Raw genomic sequence first — 21,565 nt, 5'->3', positions numbered from 1 at the left:
TATGTTTTGATCATGTTATAATAAATTATATTATTAAATATTAAATTTCCCTTTTACGTCTTGTGTACTTATGTTCATGTAAGGAGCCAATAATTTTTTACATTTCTCCAAAGAGGAGAAAGAACTAAGTTTAAGAAACAAACAAAGTGTAAAGGTAAATGAAAACAAAAAATAGAATCCAAACAAGAACAATGAGTATATTTGCATTATTCTTTATAAAAGAAAATGATTTTTATACAAAAATTTAACCTAAAATACTTTATGGTGATTGATATTTGATATGATGTCACTACATATCATAATTATGTAACTAAGACAAATGTCATTATCGTATAAATGGCCATCGGAACCAAAAACTTTGAGCCTCGCATTGTGAAGGAGCCAAACATTGGTTCGGGGAACAACTAACAAATATATAATATAAGTATATATTCTTAATAAACTTGTTAATATAATATATATGATTTTTTATTTTATAAAAAATTACTATATACAACTATTTGTTGGAAATTTAGGTCTTAATAAAAATAGATTTCATAAAACATGTTCAACAATTAAAAATTAATAGCGGAAGCAAACAAATATTGAACATGATTATGATCGGATCTACGACATGTTTGATTTATCAAGAATAAGAAGAATTAGGTATTAGAAAAACCTGATTAAAGCTTTTATGGCAGCTCTCTAACAGCAACAACAAACCGAGAGATGATAGAGATGATGTGATCTGAAAACAAACAGCAACGGTTAGCGGCGGCTGATTTGGTTCTTCCTCAACCGGTACCTTTATGCCTCAAGTTCTCTTCAGATGGGGAGAAGAGAGAGTTTGCCGTGTACGGTATATTGGGGACCATAGCCTCTTTTATATTGGATGACCATTAGGGTTTTCCATTATTCCGTTAATGGGCCATCCGGACATCCACTCATTGAGTCCATATCAACTAATTAAATATTTAATTAATTATCTAATTAGAAATCTAATAGCCTTATTACTTAATTTGATCACTAATCAACTAAGGCTCACAATTGATAAATAACTAATATAATTATTGTTACAATATTTGCCCACATAATGATATTGGAATATAATAAATAATAAAATATTCCAACAATCTCCCACTTGGGCTACATATCTTAATAATTATATCAGAATTCTTTAGGCGCGCAACTGAATGCTATTTATCTTTAGATTTCAACTTTACAATATGGTCCACCTCATACATTAATAATGGGACCACCGCGGCTGTCGTCACTGACGTATAACGTGACGGAACCCCGACGACCAGCATATCAATGCACTTGATGACATATATCGATATGGATGAGTGGCATGGAAATTTCATGCAATGTGAACTCTAAATCATGTCTATTTCCAACTGGTCCAACTAAAGTCTTTAATGAGATCAAAGTGATGTTTGCAAATTCAATATTTGCTCAAAATGATACAGAATGGTTATAACAAAATAACCTCATGAACTTTATTTCTGCAGAAAATCATAACATAAAGTCTGTATCGATACAAAAATAAAAGTATAGAACATAAAATAAAAGAGACTCCTACTAATCTAAGATATCCTGAATGACAACAACCATATGAAAGACCTTATGTGTCAAGTCTTTGATTAGTGGGTCAGCTAGCATAAAGTTTGTCTCTACATGTTCTATCATTCAACAACAATAATCTATAATGCAATAAAATTTATTGTTGAATAACTATACGACTGAATTATGTCACTATATAACTTGAGTGGTCTTTCAATATATTTAACGATATGCAACCAAGTGACATAAATACTTACAATCATTTCTTGAGTTAGGATGTGCATCATATACATACATCCAAAAGTCAGAGTCTAACACACTAATGATCTCCAAATTGTCAGATCTCTGATGTGAGCATAAACTCTCTTGTTCTCTTTAATAATCCTTAAGGTTGCTTTTAAACAATTCAAACTTTGAATTGCTCAAGTATCTGCCAAACAATCTGATTATATATGCTATTTCCAAATGCATATAAATAAGATCATACATTTGAATTGCTCAAGTATCTGCCAAACAATCTGATTATATATGCTATTTCCAAATGCATATAAATAAGATCATACATAAAAATCCTATAGACAAAGCGTAGGAAAATACTTAATTTTTTGAATTTATAAATTTTCTAATGGGCAATATTTGAGACTGAAAGTCTCTTTCAGTGATTGTCACCTATAATTTATTATGTCAATTTATTTTCAACTTTATTGATATAAATCTTTTGTGATATCTTAATAATACCTTGAGAAGAATCTCTAAGTATCGAAATGCCTAATACAAAAGAGGTGTCCCCAAGATCTTTCATCGCTAAACTTTTGTTAGAGATTTTCTTGGTTTCACATAACTGACATATATCATAGTTGACTAAATAAAATAAAATCGACACATTTAAACTCAAAATATAAATTTACTCCCACTGAGCTTACTAAATTCACAGTTCTCCAAAATATTATCTCAAAACCAAACGAGACAATTACTTTATGAGAATTTGTGGTAACACTAAAGAGACAAATTTCTTAACTTACAAGTGGATTTTATGACTTTGCAAACTATCTACTTTGTATCAATTGACACAAAAGCTTTATTTAGTTGCACCATATTGTATCATTAATGTCACCATTAAGAAACACCATATTGAAATCCATCTGATGCAGCTCTAAAATTATAACAAACAAACTAGTATCATGACTGTCTTAATAGAGTCTTTCGAATAACCTAAATAGAATTTCTCTTTTCAGTCAATTATTAATGACACTAGAAGCCCTAGTTCTTGAGGGTGTTGAGTTTGATCTATATGAATTAATTTCATAACTTGATTGAGATGAAGAACAATAATGTCCTTATGAGGTTCCAAATATACTATAACAATAGTAACTATATGAATTAGTTTAGAACTAATTCTTCCTCGTTCAATTTTGTTCTATTACCATATCTCTCCCCCAAACTCAATATCCTCAAGAAAACTTAACAATTTATGTCTCAAAATTTCCTTAATTTGTGGGACGAAAAAAAATTATAGTTTTCAAACCCTTAAACATTATAGAATGTCATAAGTCATAACTGAAATGACTCTAATAATTGAACTTAAAAGACACATTGAATCATCATTTAAAAATAAAACTCAAAATATCTTGATTTATTCAAAAAGAAATTAAAACAAAAATTAATTCAAATAATGATTCACCAAACTGTCTTTTAAATACAAAATTAAGCTAGTAATGACAATCCAAAAATAGTTTGAAACTGAATAAAATAATCTTTTAAACTTTGTCCATTCTAAATTGATATATCTTTCAACATCATTGAACATAAGTCAGTCAAGAATACCTTTCTTTATTTGCCCTTATCTTTTGAGGTATTTTCCGAATGAGCACTGTTTTATTGTCTCTAGCTTCAACTTTTTCTATATTTGCACACTTTATGAATTGATTCTTTAAAGGATCATTTCTAACTTTAACAGTTATGAACTTATTTATGCAAAGAGTACTAAATGCTGAATTTTCGAACATGTCATATGATAGTCGAAATTACTGAATTTTCGAACAAGTCATCTGATAGCCGAAATTACAGCATCTCAGCAAGATTAAATATTTACATAATGTGCTCCTAATATTTTCTTTGCCTGATAATCTTAATGAAATACTCACTCTCCAATGAGAGCTTGTCTTTCTCTATATTGCTTTAAATGCACTTTAGTTTAAGAAAAGAAAATATGACAAAAATATGTCTTCTTAAATAACACCTCAAATAAATATGATATCTTAGCTTTATTATCACATGTGACCTATAGAATTTGGTGTATACTCACTTGTCAAACTTGATTCTCACATTGGTACTGAATTTGTGAGAGAATGTGAGTTTTACCATTCTTATCTAAGGTCTAGATCCAAGAACAATAACAATGTTATTCTTTAAATCCTATATTAGAATTTAACTTAAATTAGCAGATACATAAACTATTCAATGTTATTCTTTAAATCCTATATTAGAATTTATACATAAACTATATTAGTTTAAAGAGAACAAGAGTATTTAAAGTACTCACCAAAATACGTAGTGCACCATCAATATCAAGTCTTTAAACAATAATATCAATTGCTAGTGGTAATTTACAACAATGATCAAACAAGGACAATTTACTTTGACAAAGAATAAATTCTTATAATTGTCATATGTTTATCATAATATATGTGAATGTAAACTCTTAAATATTTAAATAAGTTTACACCAACACAACATCACCACACATGTCAGTAAAATATTAAAGAAATGTGCTTCTTTATTTGTAAATAAAAGACCTTAACAAGATACCAAGCGCACCATTAAAACACAATCTTTGGATTGCTAAGAATTAACTGCAAGCGGTACTCTCAATGCAGTGATCAAACATTGGTGATAAGTCCTGTCAAATAATAGTCACCTTTGGGCATCCTATTACCCACATGGATAATTTCGTTATAATCACCACATGTTTACCCTCGCAAGTGCACAATTATCCGGCCAAGTTGCGCCTTCCTTGGGGCCGAACAACAACTCGCATGAATAATTTTACACTACATCTTTTGTAAGCTTAATTGAAATCAATTTACACAACAGAGGTTACTTGGGCAACATTATTGTTTCAACTGACTCAACTAATTTTACTAGACAATTTTAATATAAATTAAATGGGGTGATAAATCCTGTCAAATAATAGTCACCTTCGGGTATCCTATTATCCACATGGAAAATTACTTTATAATCATCACACATTTACTATCATATGTATGTAACTATCCAGTCAAGTTGTGCCTTCCTTGGGGCCGACGACAACTCACATGAATAATTTCATACTACGCCTTTTGTAAGTTCAGTTGAATCAAATCTACGCAACAGAGGTTACTTTGGCAACATGTTGTTTCAACCAAAACAACCGCAATTACTAGACATTTCAAAATAAATTAAATGAGAATGGTCTTAAATTTACAAGGCACTACTGACATAATGTAGGCCAAATTAGTTCTTTATGTTGCTAAGTAATCATGAGGTCACTCGGCAACCCTTAAGTGTGAAGACAAATTCACGAATTTGAAAGAAGATGGAAGTCACAAATCACACCAATGTGTGTATGACAATACTTAAGTGTGAAGACAAACTCACGAATTTGAAAGAAGATGCAAGTCACAAATCACACCAATGTGTGTATGACAATACATTTACATATATTGCATAAAAGCCACAACAAACATAGCATGAAATATGTCCAAAATGCATGATAAGACAAAATATTATTGTAGAAAACTTAAAACTTAATAACAATAAACTCTAACATCATAATCATGCTATAAGAAAAATATTCAATTTCAAACCAAAAGAAAATTGAATCTTATATACACCAAAATATTCATGCCACAATTGATTCACATATACCAATTGATTCTTTAAATAAAATACTGAATAACTCTAGACTCAATTATTTCCTAAATCAGGAAATATACTTTATGTTTATAAATAAACAAACAAAACTAGAATTATTATTTCTCAAACTTTTAAGAACCAAATTCTTAGCTTATGTACCAAAAAAAAATGTTCATAATATTTTGAGATTCATTATTAAAAGGCAATAAATATATCACAAATATATTTTAATCTTTATGTGCCTACTTTTCAAAATAAACTTTAAGTACAAAATCTTTGTGAATCAAAACTAATTTCAAATAGAAATTAAGCTGCAAGATATGATAATGATATTTGAAAATTATATTAACCAAAAAATTTGATTTAAATCAAATTAACAAAATCAAAATAAAATTCAAATCATTATTAAATCTCAATAGTGCACAAATACACATATGTGCAGCAAACTCGATCCAAATAAGAAAAAAAAATATGCATCCTTATCTATAAAAAATTCTGAAGCTTTATAGACGGACCCAAAGATTTAATCAGCCGTAATTTTATAACAAACAAAAATAATTTGCTCACTGAAACCAAAAAACTTTCAATATGATTTATCCAAATTCACATGAAATCAATTCACGTGAAAGTCAAGACACAAATCACAACAAACCAAAGGAAACATATAAAAATTCATGAACATTCCAATTCATTAATGATTGCTAATAGAAACCATTAATTATTATACCAGAGAAACCATTAATTATAAATCACATGTAGTATATGGTTTCAAATCACCAAAGGCAATCAAAGAAAAACAACTAATATATATGTTACATATGCTGATGTTATTACGTGCCTTTACAAACCTGGATTATCATCCTTAAAAGAAACTGCTCAATTATAATCAACACATAAAACAAAAATTGGCTACTGTATAACGGAAAACCGATAGCAACCTTAATACAAAGCCTTGCTTATTTAACCGTGACAAACCCAATATGCAATCATATATGTTTTTATGATTGCAGATTCGAACACGCACCTCATTATATAAAATATTTTTACTATGTTTTTATCCTTTGAGTTGTATTAACAGAACCAAGTAAATTGTCATATAAAAGGGTTAGAATTAACTAATTCCATGAGTAATTTTAGAATAGTTGTAGAGAATCATGATAGAAATGTTGATTTTAGATTTGATAGTGTCAAGAAGTTGATACAATGGGTGTAAAATTACCTTATACAATGATTCTAAGATAACTAATATAACTAACTTCTAACTAATCATAATTAAATTCTAACTACCTTAACTTAAATGATAGTAAACTAATTCAAATTCAAATTCAATTATATCTGAGCTTTTTAGCCCTCTTTGTAATAAAAAAAAATCAATTATATCTAACAACTCGCTGTAAGTTAGAAGTGTAGATTAACAATTTTAACTTGAGATGAATAATCCAATCCAAGAAAAAGAAAATACAATGACACGGTGTAATGAATTAAAAAAAAATAAATACAATCGTAATCACATTGACCAAACATGAAAAATAAAATAAATGAATCGTTTGGAAGAACCTAGTTCAATTTTTAGATGAAACAATTCTTAGTCAAAATATCCTTACCTCAAGGCCATACTCCAGATTATGAGAGCTTCTTTCCTATGTGAATGCCGAAATGCATAGCTTCTAGAATTCTTCGATCATAAATATTGTGTTCACACCAATATTTTTCTAACTTTTTACCGGACATTCTTTTTTATGGAAACTTTTTATCTTGGATTTTTTTTTTGCTATTTTTTTTATTATGAATTTCACATAGGCTTTGTTTGAGAGTTTGGAGGAGGGGAGGGTTTTGGGTGTGAAAAATATATAGAAAAATGGACAAATCTTTCACATTTTTTGAAAGAGCAATTTTTTAAAGAGTGATAAACTAATACTTATGATTAATATATTTTTAATTTTAAGAATATTATAACAATATGGATTGAGTTTGAAAAATTCATATGAACCCCCTAAAATCCTCCCCCAATATAATTTTAGATTTTCCCCTAATGAGGGAGATTTTGTATTACGAATAAAAAATTAACTCTCAAAGCCACCTCCTTCCAATGTTTTCTATTTCTTCCACTTGCTACTTTTTTTTTTTTGCCAAAACCCTCCCCTCCTTCCTCTCCAAACTCCCAAACAAAGCCATAGAAAATTATCCCTTATGTAATTATGTTCAATTCCTTTCAATTATTTGTCATCGTAAGTTGTCAACATTCAATCAAATTCATGAATAAATTATCAACAAATCATTCCGCATGATGAATTAATTAATTGTCTAAAAAATTATTAATTTTATCAATCATTCATAGCAATCATATTTGAAGATGATGAAATGTTCATTGACATTCTTGCCACTCTATTTAATTTGTATGAAACAAACCATTAAGCTATAACTAGGTTGATTATAACGTGTTTTAAATGCACAACATACATCAAACTCATGATTCATGAAGAATACTAGTTGATACGCAAGTTGCTTACATAAACTAATATAACGGTCTTCATCATAGTTCCACGTAGCAATGTAATTTCTAATTAATTAAGTTCAACTAAGCATAGTCTAACTAGCTAATCCCATCGTTAAAATAAAATAAAAAAATATTATGCTTTAAGAGGTCCCAAGAAGTTTTTTTTTTTGGGGAGGAGTTCCCAAGAAGTTAAAACTTTTATGTGGAAGCGACCATGTACAATGGGAAAACAATTTCAATACCCTTCAACACCCACTTTTTCAATTCTCAACACTCCACATCATTTTCTCTCTCTTAATTCAACACTCATTCAATTTTTACCACTCCAATGGTAAACATTCAACACCCTACCCCACCACTTTTTATTTCTTATTCATATTTAATTTTTGTTTTTATAATTACATAAAATTATAATTATCAATTTAAATTAAATTAAAATAATACAATTAATTTTTTTTAAAAACAATATTTATTTAAATGGGTAATCAGAAGAATTTTGGGTGTTGAATTGATTGTTATTGGGATCCATTTCACTAATCAAAGACTAAAACTTTAAAAGAAAGACTAATAATGAGATTAAGAGAGTGAAAAACTTGATTTTTTTTCTGTGTCCAAATGAAATGATCCAAGTCTCATTTTATAGAGAAAAAAAAATGACGAATTTTGGTAAAAAAAAATAAAAAAAAAATTATTTGCAATGAAATAATTGAGTCCAAATTATTAAGAAGATAAAAATCCAAGCAGCCAATCGTAGCAAGCCACGTGGCAATGTTTTTATCACTTCCTCTTTCTCTTTCCGCCTTTCCTGTTCCTCACACTCTCCTGTCGGCGCGTGCACGTCACGCGCCAGTTTTGGCCAATCTCGAGCTTCCACGTGGCAGGTCGGACAGCATTTCAACAAGTTGAATTAATTCACCCTCTCTTTCCTCAAAGTGATATTCAACAAGGGCACTGCAATGGCTTCAACATATTGAATATGGGATTCAATAACCCATTGTAAGTGGTCTTATAGGTGAATAATTACCCCTAAGTTAGTCAATGATGATATATAAAATATTATAAAGCAAAGGGAGGGGTCATTTCTATTCTCACCTTAAAAATGCGTTACAAATATGAATTTGCACAACCGGGCTTGTGATAGTTGAACATCATTTTTTTTAAACGGGCTTAGGGCTTAAGCCCAAATCAACTATCACAGGGAGAGAATGGATGAAATTTTCTTTTCCCACATGAAATTTTACTATAAAACCCATAGAAAATACCATTTTCTCTCCAACTGCAGTTAACTACCGTTCGCTAATTCATGGACAAATCAGCTCATCGTTTTACCTCACACACCACCTTGTCTAATGGCTAAACTTGATAGAAATTATATGTTTGACGATCATCACATTTAGGGATTTAATTATCCTATTTAAAAAAATTGGAGGATGAATTTTATCACTGTTTGGTATATATTTGAAGACCAACCAACAAACATATTCACTCCACACTATGAAGCTCGGATATCTGATACGATACGATACTGATACGTTGATACGAAAAAATTTTAAAATATAAGATACGATACAGCTGGGATACTTTAATAAAAAAAATTAAATTTAAACTGCATATTGAAACTCAAAATACAATTTATGGGCAAAACTCAAAAATAAATAAAGACAGGCGCAAAACTTAGACAAAAAAGACATAGAACAATGATAAGGCACAACAATAAAATTATCTTCACATGACAATCAACAATAGCATCGTTCTCAAACAAACAAAAAGACACAAAACAGATGGCGGACAACAGTAAAATATAAATATAAGTAATATTGATAATAAATAAAGTGACAATTAGTCAATTACATTCCTTCAAAAAAAAAAATTAGTCAATTACATATATGATATATCAGGATGAGAACACTGTTATTTAGTTAATTACATATATCTCAAAATGATAGAAACATCATGTATCCGTGTGTATCGCTTGCGTATTCCCTATGTATCTGAAAAGTATCAAACAATTGTTTTTTAAAAAATAAAATTTAATCTCCGGATACTCTCTCAATACATATCGGAGTGTATCAGACATGTATCGGTGCAGGAGACGTATCTGATACGCTACGTCGTCTATTTTAAAGTATCCGAGCTTCCGAATTTCCGGATGCAATTTGACATAAAAAAAGAGCGAAAATTCAATTTGCTTCCCGACAATTTTATTACCCTTCGATTTAATCCTCAACAAAAAATAATACTAAATTAATCCATAACATTTTCAAATTGAGAACAAATTATTCTCTCTTTATAATAAGCTGGGAACTAATTTGTCCTCGATATATAAATTTGATGAACTAATTTTAGCATTATTTTTTGTAATGGACTAAATTGACATGAAGAAAAAAAATTGTGAAAAACCAAATTGATGTTAAGTTTTAAAAAATAAATAGCAGCAAGTTACATTTGTCACGTAACGTGTGATGATCTAAGATAAGGTAAAGGGATAAGAAAATCTGAAATATGAAAGTATAAACAAAAAGAGCAACAAAAACCCTATTTTAGTGCTACACTAACATCAGAGGCAACAACTATAATCAGAAACAACAATAAAAACATGCTATTAATAATATACTTGAACTAAAGTCTTGCATTCTTCACTCACTTCAAAACTTTCCTTAATAATAACAATGATGTTACTGTGTGAACTACTTTGATGGTTATTATGGCTACTACTACACGTGTTCCTTTTGTTTCTGCTACCACATTTTTTGCTAACCAATGCCATAAATATTCTTTGGTGGCAAGGACAATTCATTCACCAGTTTCTTATGCATCATTAAGGCTTTCTTGTTATTCTACTTCTTTGGTTTCACTTGCATTACCAAGGAGTTTTGAGGGTGTGAAGAGAGGTGCAAATAGAAGAAGTGTTGTTGTTGTTGCTATGGCTGAGTCTTCAAAGAGTACTGTGCTTGTTACTGGTGCTGGTGGTCGTACAGGTTTGGTTTGATGGGTTTTGTTTAAATTCTTTGTTTTTTGCTTTAGAGAGAGAGAGAGATAAAGAATTTTTGGACTAGAAAATGACATTTCATGTTTTATTTTTGTTTCTTGATTTTGTTGCTGAAATGTGTGAAAGTATAGGAATATAAATGCAGGGTTTTGTAGATTTCATTGGAGTAATATGAGTTTTAATTAAGGTTTAGTGAATGTTAGAATTATTTATGAAGCACAGATAGAGACATGAACACCAGACACGACACAGACACTGATGCGTCAACACCGATAATAATTTGAACAAATGACATAATTCGATGTAATTATATGTGTCAGTGTCGAACACCGATTTTGTGTGGTGTGTAGCACAGGACACGCCTAATCCGAGGAGGGTCCCAACATTATATTGAATATGTAAAAATTAAGATTGTTAAAATTGAGGTTTAATTTAGGTTTAGTGAATAGTAGATTGTTAAAATTAAGATTTCTGACTTGGGGTATTAATGTATCTAACTTGACATAAACTGAAAATTTCTGATTTTTTGTATGGGTTCTATTAGTGACTTGGTGATGCAAATATAATTTAAGATTCTCACATGAGATTAGGCATCAAAATGAGTTTATAGTGGGAGGAATCTCTTGCTCTACCAGCCGGTTTTGTAGGATTCAATTACCTCCAACCTAAATTTTAAGATAGTATCATAGCCTGTCCAGGTCACCTGCTATAGTGGGAGTCATTCAAGTCATGCTCTAGATGTTGTCTTCGGCATGAGGGAGTGTGTTAAAAGTCAGACTCAAAATCAGGTAAGAAAATGAGTTTTTAAGTGGGAAAGACCTCTACCTATGCAAGGTGATTTTGTAGGGTAGAGTTAGCCTCAACCCAAATTTTAAGATGTAATATAGGAATTTGTGTATAGTTCTGCTTCCTAAACCAAAAATTAGGTCTACAAACAGAAAATTAATGCATATACCGGGTTCGAAAAAACAGTATCGGGATGCAATTTAAACCACAACATTAAGGTTTTTGATGTCTTTGTGGCCACAGGCCCACCACAAATCGCGATTAGTCTCACTTGACTGCGATTGTTTGAAATATTAAGAATTTTGATCTAACTGCATTTCTTGTTAATGACGCAATGGCAAAAACGTTTGTGTAGTATTTGCATTAGTTAGCAGTAAATTTACAGTTACAAAGTTTTTTGTTCGCATTAGTCTCTCTTTCGGCCTTCAATTGGAAATGTATGCTACTGTCCTAAGAACCTAAACTTACAGAGGTTTTTGTTTGCAATATAGAAAGTGATTATAGTTATTTCAATTTAGTTTTTAAGTAGCATTCAGACCGGTTTGAACAATTTTTCATCACATTGCTAAGATCTGTGTAGTTTCAAAGGTTGGATCATATAATCCGGACTCGACTTTTGTTACTAACTGACCCGAAAGGTAGATTATGATTCATACTCTAACCACATTCTATGAATCTTTCTTCAAAAGTACAAATACCAAAGACAAGTATAGCATTATTATATTTCTATTTCAAGGCTCAAAAAGTTCTACGCCTGGTCCATCTATATTATAAAGTTGAAGTAAATTACGCTGAAGACTACATGTGTTAGTTGATACTATCCTTTTTATCACTTTCTGATTTCTTAATCTGGTTTAATTGATGTTACTTCGCAGGACAAATAGTTTATAAAAAATTAAAAGAGAGACCAAACGAATACGTCGCTAGAGGGCTAGTTAGAACAGAAGAAAGCAAGCAGAAAATTGGTGCTGCAGATGATGTTTTTATTGGTGATATAAGAGATACCGAAAGTCTTGTTCCTGCAATTCAAGGTATAGATGCTCTCATAATCCTTACTAGTGGAGTACCACTGATGAAACCTGGATTCGATCCAACTCAAGGAAAAAGACCCGAGTTCTATTTTGAAGACGGTGCATACCCTGAACAGGTACTATTAGGCTCTGTTTGGATAAACAACTTAAATTAAGTATTTATAATACACATGTTTGTTTATAACCTATTTCTGTATCAAAAGGTAAAATAAAGTCAAAATGTTTTCATAAGTTATCCTGGAGAGCTCATGGAAATAAGCTGAAAACAACATATGACCATGCCATAAGCTGTTTTCAAAATCTCTCTCAAACAGTCGCAAGTGCTTATGCGGCATGTTAAAACATGCCACTAGATGAGCTCAAATAAGTCAAACCAAACAGGCGCATGATACATTTTCCATATGGCATGCTTAAGTTGACAATATTATCCTTTTTTATTCATATTTTAGTAATTTTGTTTACTAGGTTGACTGGATCGGACAGAAAAATCAAATAGATGCTGGTGAGAATCTATGCCTTTTCTACATAATCATAGATCAGAATATAAACTTAAAAATGCTTGTTGTATTGAAATTAATTTTTATCTACATGAACAGCTAAGGCTGCTGGAGTAAAGCAGATTGTGTTAGTAGGGTCTATGGGTGGAACAGACCTTAACCATCCTTTGAACAGTTTGGGTGATGGGAATATATTGGTATGTAAATTGTAATGTTTCGTTCTACAAAATTTTGGCACAACGTTTATGAGAAAAATGCATGTTTGGTAACGAATGTTGTTTTTGTATTGATTGTAGGTTTGGAAAAGAAAGGCTGAACAATATCTGGCTGACTCTGGTATTCCGTATACGATTATAAGGTACACCGGTTTCTATTACACTGAACAACATCTGTATGATTCCTACTTTTATTTGGCATCTAACTGGAAACTAATTGAATTGTATATATAACGAAAATTTTCCCATTTTTCTAAATTGAGTCAGGGCTGGTGGTTTGCAAGACAAAGAGGGAGGTATCCGAGAACTCGTCATAGGGAAGGATGATGAGCTTCTAAAGACCGACATCAGAACCATAGCTAGACCTGATGTTGCAGAAGTCTGTATTCAGGTATCTTATTTAATTATTTTATCAGCTGTATGTGCAAGCAAGTAAGCTCTCTCCAGTCAATGGTAGATCGCGGTAATTAGCGGTTTGTTCAAGGTCTGCTATAGCCATTATTTGACAAAACGTCGTACTAAATAGTATGTTGCAGAACAATAGTGTGATTTGTTCAGATTCTGCTATGCTCCAGCAATATAACATTGTTATAGATGCTATTTGACAAACCTGGCTCTTTATCTCTACCAAAACACAATTCCACCATTTTCTTATATTGTTGCTTAACTATGTGATTTGGATGTCCCTTGATTCAATTTGTTGAACAGGCACTAAATTTTGAGGAGGCTCAATTCAAGGCATTTGATTTGGCATCAAAACCTGAGGGAACAGGTTCACCAACAAAGGACTTTAAGGCTTTATTTTCCCAGATCACTACTCGTTTTTGATTTCGAATATCGATGTCATTATCTTAAAATGCTTGTTATTTACATTTGAGATTGAACCATAAGACAACTATTAGTGCTATCTAAAGCAAATTTACATTATGTTTTGGTAATTTAGAAAAAGATTGTATCTCAAGCAAATTATAGACTTTCCCAGTTCTGTAAACTTGAGAAACACTCATGTCTAGTTATCAGTGCAACAGTTCATTATCTTCATTTTAATCGTTTTAAGTATTTGTAACTCCTTTCAAGTATATGAATCTAGGTGTTAATCATTGCATATGAATGAAAATAGTTGTTTGTTGGGACAAAAACTAAAATCTATCTGTATGATGAGACTTGTTTACTATTTTGTTGTAGCATTGATAAAATTTCAAATTAAACTCCTTGTTGTAGCATTAATCAAGTTTTATTTTATCATAATCCTCCAAATCCCAAGGAGCTCTGACAATGAGTATTTTGTTCAGAAGGTAAATAAAGTCTGATTATGGATTGTTCGAGTTAGAGTTTGAACATAGGAACTATCTAAACTATTAGACCTTAACTAAAGTTATTAACCACTTACATCTGGCCGATTGGTTTTACAACCTAGTATATTTGTCCTGTTTATGGTGAAGAATTGGCATAATCATGTTTTATTTTGTCATAATCCTCCAAATCCCAAATGGAAAGGAGCTCTGACAATGAGTATTTTGGTCAGGAAGTAAGTAAAGTCTGACTATGGATTGTTCGAGTCAGAGTTTTAACTTAGGAACTATCTAAATGATTAGACCTTAAATAAAGTTATTAACCACTTGCATCTGGCCAATTGGTTTTACAACCTAGTATATTTGTCCTGTTTATGGTGAAGAATTGGCATAATCATGTTTTATTTTGTCATAATCCTCCAAATCCCAAATGGAAAGGAGTATTTTGGTCAGGAGGTAAGTAAAGTCTGACTATGGATTGTTCGAGTCAGAGTTTTAACTTAGGAACTATCTAAATGATTAGACCTTAAATAAAGTTATTAACCACTTGCATCTGGCCAATTGGTTTTACAACCTAGTATATTTGTCCTGTTTATGGTGAACAGTTGGCATAATCATGTTTTATTTTGTCATAATCCTCCACATCCCAATGAAAAGGAGCTCTGATAATGAATATTTTGGTTAGTAGGTAAGTAAAATCTCACTATAAATTGTTCGAGTCAGAGTTTAAGTTCATGAACTACCTAAACGATTAGACCTTGACTAAAACATATTAACCACTTGGATCTGGCCAATTGGTTTTACAACCTAGTATTTTTAAGTCTTTTGTGAGACCAAACCTAGTCCTTTGATTAAGCTCTTATTGCAAGATAAGGCTTGACATAAGAAAAGACAAACTTCTTAGTCTTCTCAATAAATGCTTTGGACCTCATAAACTCCACAAAACAAATTGACAAATCTAAGGATAACATTCACTTTGTGGTTGGAAGCTTCTTTCAAAGATCAAAAGGTCATCCACAAAAAACAAGTGAAATATAGGTGGCATGTTCCTGGATTGTTTAATGGGTTTCTACTTATCATTTTGGATTGCCATCTAAATGAGATTGACACCAATCTCTCCTTAGTCAACATTTTTGAGGCTAGGTCATGGTTTTTTTAGTTTCTTTCAACGTTATGAGATCATTCATTGTTGGTTAAAAAGTTTCGTTAACTTGTGTCCTTAAAACACATGTAAGAAATTTAAAAATAACACTTTAATATTGATAAAAACAATGTTTTGACTTTAATAAAATTGAATTAATGCACAACTTTTAAGGCATTTATTTTTACAATGAATTCATTAACACGTGTCTTTAAGATACAAGATAACACTTTCTTTAAAATCTTTCACAAACTTTTGATCAACCATTTCAAATGACGTGGTGTTTTTTCACATGCAGCTTATCAATCACTAAAGTAATTATAAGCTCAAAAAATCACTTTTGCAAGATTATTTGCACTATTTATTTGTCATCTAGCTTGTTTTGTTCAAGAAAAGTCATCATAACTGATCTAGAAAGTCTGGCATTCCCCACTAAAGACTTTGTTTTTTTTCTTCTTCATAAAATTCCAAGCACATGTTGACTGACATTGACAAATGGTCACTTTCAATAGTCTTATTCTTGTTTTCCACTATTAGGAGTGCATCAAATAGGTTTTTGCTGTCCACATGAAATCAAAGTAAATATGCAGTTTCTTTCCATTTTTCCTTTTTTTGGTATTCTAATTTAGTGCCTAAAATCAAGATATTTTTTTTTATAAATGATTTGTCACTATATATGATGTGACAAATCATCATGGTATCCTCCATTCTTTTGACGTGTGTAACCAATCTGATTTGATGAAAACTATTACTCCCTCCGTCCCGGAATATCTGACCCATTTTATAAAAAAAAGTGTCCCAAAATAACTGAGTCATTTCAATTTTCAATACAACTTTCATCATTCCCAATATAATATAACACTAAATAATACACCATCCGGTCACTATTATAAGCAAAAATCAACATTTTAGATTCATTCAATTAATGATGTATATAGTCTTTATTATAGACCACATACATCATTTAATGAATGAATCTAAAATGTTAATTTTTGTTTATAATAGTGACCGGAGGGTGTACTACTTTTATCATTCACAATACAATATATTCCACTTTCCCCTTTATTTATACATTTTTCTTAATCTGTGTGAAATGAGCCAAGGGCTCAGATAAATTGGGACAGAGGGAGTAATGTTTTTACTATAAATATTAAAATTATACACTACTCTCATGTCTCGAATAAAAACGAAAACTAATAAAAAAATTATATATTCGATTCAAATTTTAGACCAAATACATCAATTTTTTTATTGATTTTTGCTTATATTAGAAACTAGGGAGTATTGCGTTGTGACATGAACAATATGTATTTAAATCTCTTAACCATTTAATCACAACAGATTTGATCCAACTAGTATATATGAAAAATTATATGATAAGAATGTCAATCGTTTAAGCGTGTGTTATGTTAAGAATGTCAAACGTTTGAGTGTGTGTTTGGATGTTCGATGAATCACCGCCACCACACTGTTGCAATTGCACCCCCTCCAATCACGGTTTCACATAAGCTCCAAGTGTTAGCTTCAATCTCTAGTGCGTGTTCACCGCGATTGAGGGAACATCCAAACACACACCAACTAGAATTCACTTACTTCAATAAATTAGTCTTCGCAGTTACACACACGAAAATACCTTCGTTTAACAAAAAACCGTTAGAACCAGTTTTGAAACTTATTTCAGTTAAAAACCTGATTTTAAATCCTGTTTAAAACCAAACCTAGTTATAAAACACAGTTAACAATCCATCTGGTGTGCATTCCATAATTCTAATGAGGAACAGAGAACATAAGGCTCATAAGATTCTGTTTAAACATAAAACATACAAGCTATAAATAAACTATCAGAAGGATTGAGACAGAAACCTCAAAATGAGTAATATCAATTAAAGGATATAGTTTTATTCCATGTCAAAGTTATCAATAACATTACATTGAATCATTTCCATTTGACAATCCTCAATTTACCTATCAAACTAAATACTTCCTAAATGATATTATTTTTTCACCTTTGATCATACATATTGAGCATAGACTATTAAATTATCAGATTAAATTGTTAGCTCAAAATACATTGAACAACAATGACAAGAACCAGCATTGTTGACTAGAACTGAGAAATGGGATCATTGCAGTACCTGTTTTCCTCATATGTCAAAAAACTAATTCACAAAGCACTAGTGAGGTGCACTTGGACTATCTTAGTTGTCAAGCAAGTTTCCAACAAGAAAGTGCGTAAACGATTCGCCCTTTCCAACCTTGTAATAACCACTTGCTATCTTCGTCGATTACAAAATCCTTGTGGTAGCTAGACCTTACTTTCTCCACTGCTCTTTCTACCGTGGTTTTCGCAAAAGCCTGTTGCAAAAACCCGGCTCTAAGAATACGAATTTGCCATTGCCTGTATGTCTCTGGCCTCTCTACCCTCTCACAACCTTCACAAGCTATAACATTCAATGCTTCCTTCCCAAATATCTCTTTCTCAATTAGCATCCTTTCCCAATCCTCGCGAGGCACAATACTTTCAAGCATATCGAAAAGTGAAGAGAAGTGAAACAACGCCTCCCTAAATCGAGTAACAAAGAAAGGAGCATTAAAGGCTCCATTAACAATGCCGTGAATGAATATATTCGGTTTGATCCTTCTTATCAAACTGAGGATTTTATTCCTTGGACTGTCGACTACCACAGATTCATCCAGCAAGTTTCTACCACGGTAAAAACAGGTAACAACTAGGAATTCATCTTTTTCAATCTTGAGTTCCTCAAGCTGGATGGTGTCCCATTTTTTTGCTATGGCATTATACTCAAATGGCACATTAAAAGATTCAGCATACGCTGCCAAGCGCGAACCGGTTTCTATAATTCTCTCTGCAGGCCTGAAACCAGGTTGTGGAAAGTCTATTCCTGTGATCCGAAGTTTCGGCGGTCCTCCTGGTCGTAATGAAAGTCTTTGTATGAAAGTAGGCCACTGGAAACCATAGAGGATACCAAAGTCTATAACATGGACCCTCATTGAACTTGCGGCAGATTTAAATATAGTGACATTCGAGACAAAACTAGTCATCTTCCGGAAAGGGCAAGCTGCAAGGTATAGATGATAAGCTTTCAGAAAGTCAGCAGCAGATGTTCTTTTACTGATTAGTCCTTTATAAATTTGGCTTCCTGTACCAGCCAAACGTGCCTCAAGGCCATCGGCAAATATATGAGCCAACCGCTGATTTCCATCTCCAAAAGGGTTTGAGTGCTGTCTGATCTGCTTTAGCAACTCATGTGCACTTTTATGGTCGTCTGCCGCCACAGCTTGTGCACAAAGAACAAGCAGTGTTCTCAAATCAATCACTTCCTTTTTCCCGTTTTGTTTTTTACCTCGCCCTTTCCTACTAGTCGTAGCTTTCGATGTATTACTTGGCAATGTTATAATCTTTGTTTTTACTTGTAACGCCTCGCGACGAGCCGTAAAATGCGTCTTAGCATCTCCTAAACTATGAAGCAGGAACGTATCCATCATAGTTGAACGCAACAAAGGTTCTGAGTAAATCGCTGCTTGCTTGCTGCTTCTATTTTCTTCTATGTCTACTCCTCCGTGTGGATGCTTCCTTCCCTTGGATCCAAAAAGAAAAGAATCCCTCTCATCCTTCTCGTCCTTAACCGATAGTTCATCTTTCATCACTCTAGGCTCTAGCATCGAATACTTAGCAACATCAAAATTTTGAAAGAGGCCATTTCCATTAGGGAGAAACTTATTAGCCTCCTCAACACCCTTTTGAAATTGCAAAATTGGTTGACTCTCACTATTCTGATCCGAAACCTGTAGATCACTGTCTGGAGAATCCAGAGTCCCTTCCACAGTACTTCTTACACTGTTTGTCGAGCTATAAGATGATTGTGCAATGCTATTTCCTTGAAAACCATTATGAGGAAATTGAGCTTCCCTTAAGTTTCCGCGCAAAGAATTGTTGGTAAAAATGCTACTAAGATCACCATCATCAACACAAGTACCATAATTATCAAAAAAGTAATTATCTCCAACACCGTCAGTTTCATTACTAAGACTCTGAGGATTTCCTAATGGCGAAACCGGGTACTTTTCGCCTATAACTTCGTAAAATGATTTCTCAGCAATTTGAAGATCTAAAGAATCTTGAAGCATACATGTTTTATCTTCCATATCTTCTTCCATAAGGATGTTATTGATGTAACTCAAAACAGCATCAGAAAATTCACACTCCTCAGGAGAAGGTTCCTCATGTGTCGAAATCGAGGTCGTTGTTGAAGAAGGTGTATAATCAGCAGGTATTATATTAGAACCAAATTCAATACTTTGATCAAAGAAACCATTTTCAAATCTTTGATTCTGAAGAACAGGCAAAGATTGATTCCTCAACTGGATCTCATTTGTTGAACCAAAATACCCTTTAAGATTTTGATCCATCATAATCTATTTTTTTCAGCTTTTTCACTTAAAAATTCAATCTTTAGTCCTAAACAATCTTCAAATAAATGGCCCTTTTCCTTCAAAATCAAAACATAATCATCAAAATTCATATTAAACCTCATCAACATAGGTCATTAATTGGGTTGCAAAAAAAACATAAAAAAAGTTTGAAACTTTCAATGATATTTACACAAGAAAAAACTATCATTCTTACACTTTATTAAATAAAAATTATACAATACACCAAGAGCTATAGTTTCAAACATGAAGCTCAATAAAGTGGTTGAAAATCAAATAATCATAACAAAATAGTAAAAAAAAAAAAAAATAGTAAAAATGAATAAGCAGATACAAACTGTGAAGCTATAAAATAAAGAGTAACATAAAAACATAAATAAAGAAGACATGGAAGCAGTGGAGACAAGTTTGGTTGCTTACCTTTCCTCACCACTACACAGACAGCACTGGTTCCAAGCAGAGAAGTTAGAGAGAGAAGGAAGGAGAAGGAGAGAGAGTGCGAAAAGGGCGCTGAAATATCATACTAAGATAGTAAGATGTGTTTGTTATAACATGTCAAAAAATAATCATTCTTAAAGGTTAGACTAATAAAAATATTTAAAAAGTGTAGCTACCAACTAAGCCCGGATCTATGAAGCCCCGATACGAATACGGATACGGGTACGATACGATACGGGTACGCGAATACGTCAAAAATTTCAAATTTAGGATATGATACGGCTTGGATACGTTTACAATTTTTTTTAATATATATATATATATATATATATTAGACATAAACGCACAAAAAATAAATAGCGTGAAATCTTAAAACTAATTACACCAAGTCAAAATACAATGGACCATTCACCAACTAAGATATCATTTAAACCAAAACATACCATATAAACAACCTGCACTATGATGATACCAAGGTAGTATGAAGATAGTCACCCTTTTCAAGTAATGGCCAATAAAAAAAAAAAAAAAAAATCTTCAAAAAAAAAGTAATGGCCAATATAATGATCCCAATTTACAAAAATTAATACTTGTGATCAAAATACAAATAAAAATTTTAAATAAAAATTAAATTAAATCATTCGGATACTTCTGGGATACGTATCCGGGAGTATCCTTAACGTATCCTTAAGGTATCCAATATATTTTTAAATAAAAATTAAATTAAATCATTCGGATACTTCTGGGATACGTATCCGGGAGTATCCGCGGAGTATCGGTATCCGATACGT

The 21,565-nt window shown here is 31.7% G+C and overlaps 1 protein-coding gene and 1 pseudogene across 2 annotated transcripts; one reads left to right on the top strand and one right to left on the bottom strand.

Annotated features, from left to right (window-relative positions):
* Positions 1 to 10,501: 10,501 nt before the first annotated feature.
* Positions 10,502 to 14,492, top strand: LOC146907548 (uncharacterized protein At5g02240-like). Its single transcript, XM_085722395.1, has 7 exons — positions 10,502 to 10,911; positions 12,584 to 12,855; positions 13,205 to 13,241; positions 13,336 to 13,433; positions 13,533 to 13,594; positions 13,719 to 13,842; positions 14,160 to 14,492. Exons 1-7 carry the CDS (start codon positions 10,629 to 10,631, stop codon positions 14,277 to 14,279), a joined length of 996 nt encoding a protein of 331 aa, XP_085578521.1. The 5' UTR covers positions 10,502 to 10,628; the 3' UTR covers positions 14,280 to 14,492.
* A 3,262-nt stretch (positions 14,493 to 17,754) lies between these two features.
* On the bottom strand, positions 17,755 to 20,866 carry LOC146907547 (scarecrow-like protein 9 pseudogene; annotated as a pseudogene). Its single transcript, XR_015017475.1, has 2 exons — positions 20,757 to 20,866; positions 17,755 to 20,395 (listed from the first exon to the last, which is right to left on the bottom strand). The product of XR_015017475.1 is annotated as a scarecrow-like protein 9 pseudogene (transcript).
* Between the last annotated feature and the right edge of the window lie 699 nt (positions 20,867 to 21,565).

The sequence above is a fragment of the Medicago sativa genome, chromosome 7 (assembly GCF_051527215.1).
Source record: "Medicago sativa cultivar Bolivia chromosome 7, Bolivia_mono, whole genome shotgun sequence".
NCBI lineage: Eukaryota > Viridiplantae > Streptophyta > Magnoliopsida > Fabales > Fabaceae > Medicago > Medicago sativa.
This window is presented reverse-complemented; position numbering and strand designations above follow the sequence as displayed.